Source organism: Seriola lalandi, unplaced genomic scaffold (assembly GCF_002814215.2).
Source record: "Seriola lalandi dorsalis isolate HSWRI2012SDOR001 ecotype SW California unplaced genomic scaffold, Sedor1 jcf7180002052493, whole genome shotgun sequence".
NCBI classification, from domain to species: Eukaryota; Metazoa; Chordata; class Actinopteri; order Carangiformes; family Carangidae; genus Seriola; species Seriola lalandi.
The window spans coordinates 1,518-3,297 of NW_019523046.1; the positions used below are offsets into that span (position 1 = coordinate 1,518).

General features: G+C 41.8%; 1 protein-coding gene across 1 annotated transcript; it reads right to left on the reverse strand.

The window, feature by feature from the left end:
• Positions 1-309: 309 nt before the first annotated feature.
• On the reverse strand, positions 310-1,574 carry LOC111650554 (uncharacterized; the record flags this gene model as incomplete). The annotated part of the gene is made up of 2 exons (XM_023400450.2): positions 310-917; positions 1,388-1,574. Coding segments are annotated over 2 exons (435 nt in total), but the record flags the coding sequence as incomplete, so codon positions are not given.
• Between the last annotated feature and the right edge of the window lie 206 nt (positions 1,575-1,780).

Genomic DNA, 1,780 nt, shown 5'->3' on the forward strand with positions numbered 1-1,780 from the left:
CACTAGCTTGGCTATAGACTCTTAGTTTTGTTTCTTTTTCTTTTTTCTTTAGGAATACAGAGTTTTGTAAATTGTGTCTTTTGCGAAATCAGCAAATCTCACCATTTATCGTTCAGTCAGATCAAAATAAAAGACTAAATACACGAGAACACACCAATATAACAACAATAACAAACAATAAATGTCCCACAAAATGTTTAGACTCTTTGTTTTTTCCTTCTGTTTTAGTGTTTGACAATGTTGGTGCTTGTTGGTGAAACCAGTTCAACCATAAAGGCACTGAAATCGTATTTTCTTAATCTGTTACTGTTTTGTTTGTGTCAGTTAAGAGACTCTTCTCACTGGCTTCATGTGGGCGAGGCTCAGCTGGAGAACAGTGATGTCACGTACCTTTGTCTCTCTTCGAAAAAGATTTTTTGTTTTTCCAACCTAACTTTGGTGCTTATTTATTCATGAATATTTCATATTATAGAGAGACACTCGATGATTTTAGACCAAGTTTTGAGTGAATTCAGACTGCAAATAAGAACTCATGAAACTGTCACAGATATTTGATTGATCCCGCCCTTTAACCTCTCCGGGCCAATCAAACCTTCCTCTCTCTGTTCCCCGTCCCATTCGTTTACATCACGTCACATTAAACGCCACTCCTGCTCTCTCTCTCTGACTTTACACCGTCACCGACCTGTTGAAGTTCATGGTTGTGTCGACCTCTGGTGACTGTGGTAAGACACGTTTTTGGGAGAAGAAGGCTCTCGACTGTTTGGAGGGGTTGAAGGGTCTTCCCTTCTCCCCAGGCTGGCCTGGATATCCGGGAGGCCCCGGCAGACCCACGTCCCCCTTCATCCCAGGCCGTCCCGGGGGGCCCCGCAGACCTGGCCCCCCCTTCTGGCCCCTGACAGGCTGGCCTGACTCACCTGCTCATACAAAAACAAACAGACAAACAAACAACAAAATGACACTTATGTCACCAAGTTGAAAGTGTGAGCTGAAAGATGAAAGATAGGTATTTTATTTTAGCTGAACTGATCTTATTATTGTAACAAAAGGAAATGTTTAGTAATTTTAATTTTGCATCAAGGTCTCTCACTGCAACTAAATCGAACATAAACACAATAAAATGAAAAAGTATCTTCATCAGTTTGACAACACACGTGCAGCACAACAAAGATGCTGCAGATATAGTTTGATAGTTTAATAAAGTTGAATGATTTGTTCAAAGTTGTAAAATTGTAACAGCTGAGTGAAGTTCACTGCAGCTGCACGTGACACTCGAGTTGATTTACATTTACATTTTGTCAGAAAAGAGCTGGTGACAACATGAAGAAAAACATGTGAACAGAAGATGTAAATGTATTTGATGTTGTCATGTTCACTCTGAGCTCACCAGGGTCTCCCTTCTCTCCTTTGGTACCGTCTCTGCCATTGGGCCCGTGGGTGCCCGGTATCCCAGGAATCCCTGGGGCTCCACAGGACGTCTGTGTGACGACCGGGGCGACGTGAACCAAGAGCAGCAGCACTGCAGTACTGCAGCTCAGCCACCGGAGGGCCTGGACACAGACACAGATACACAAACCAAGTTTCCATCATAATCAGCAAAAGACTGTGAATTAATGTTTCCAATGTTTAGTGTTGTCTTGTTTCCGTTCACCACTGTTATGTGAACATTGGATGTTGGGAACATCGACATGAACAGTTTAAATTATTATAATCAGAAATCTAATCAGTAAAAGCCACACAAAACAACGTATACACATTATACAAATACATTAACTGCACA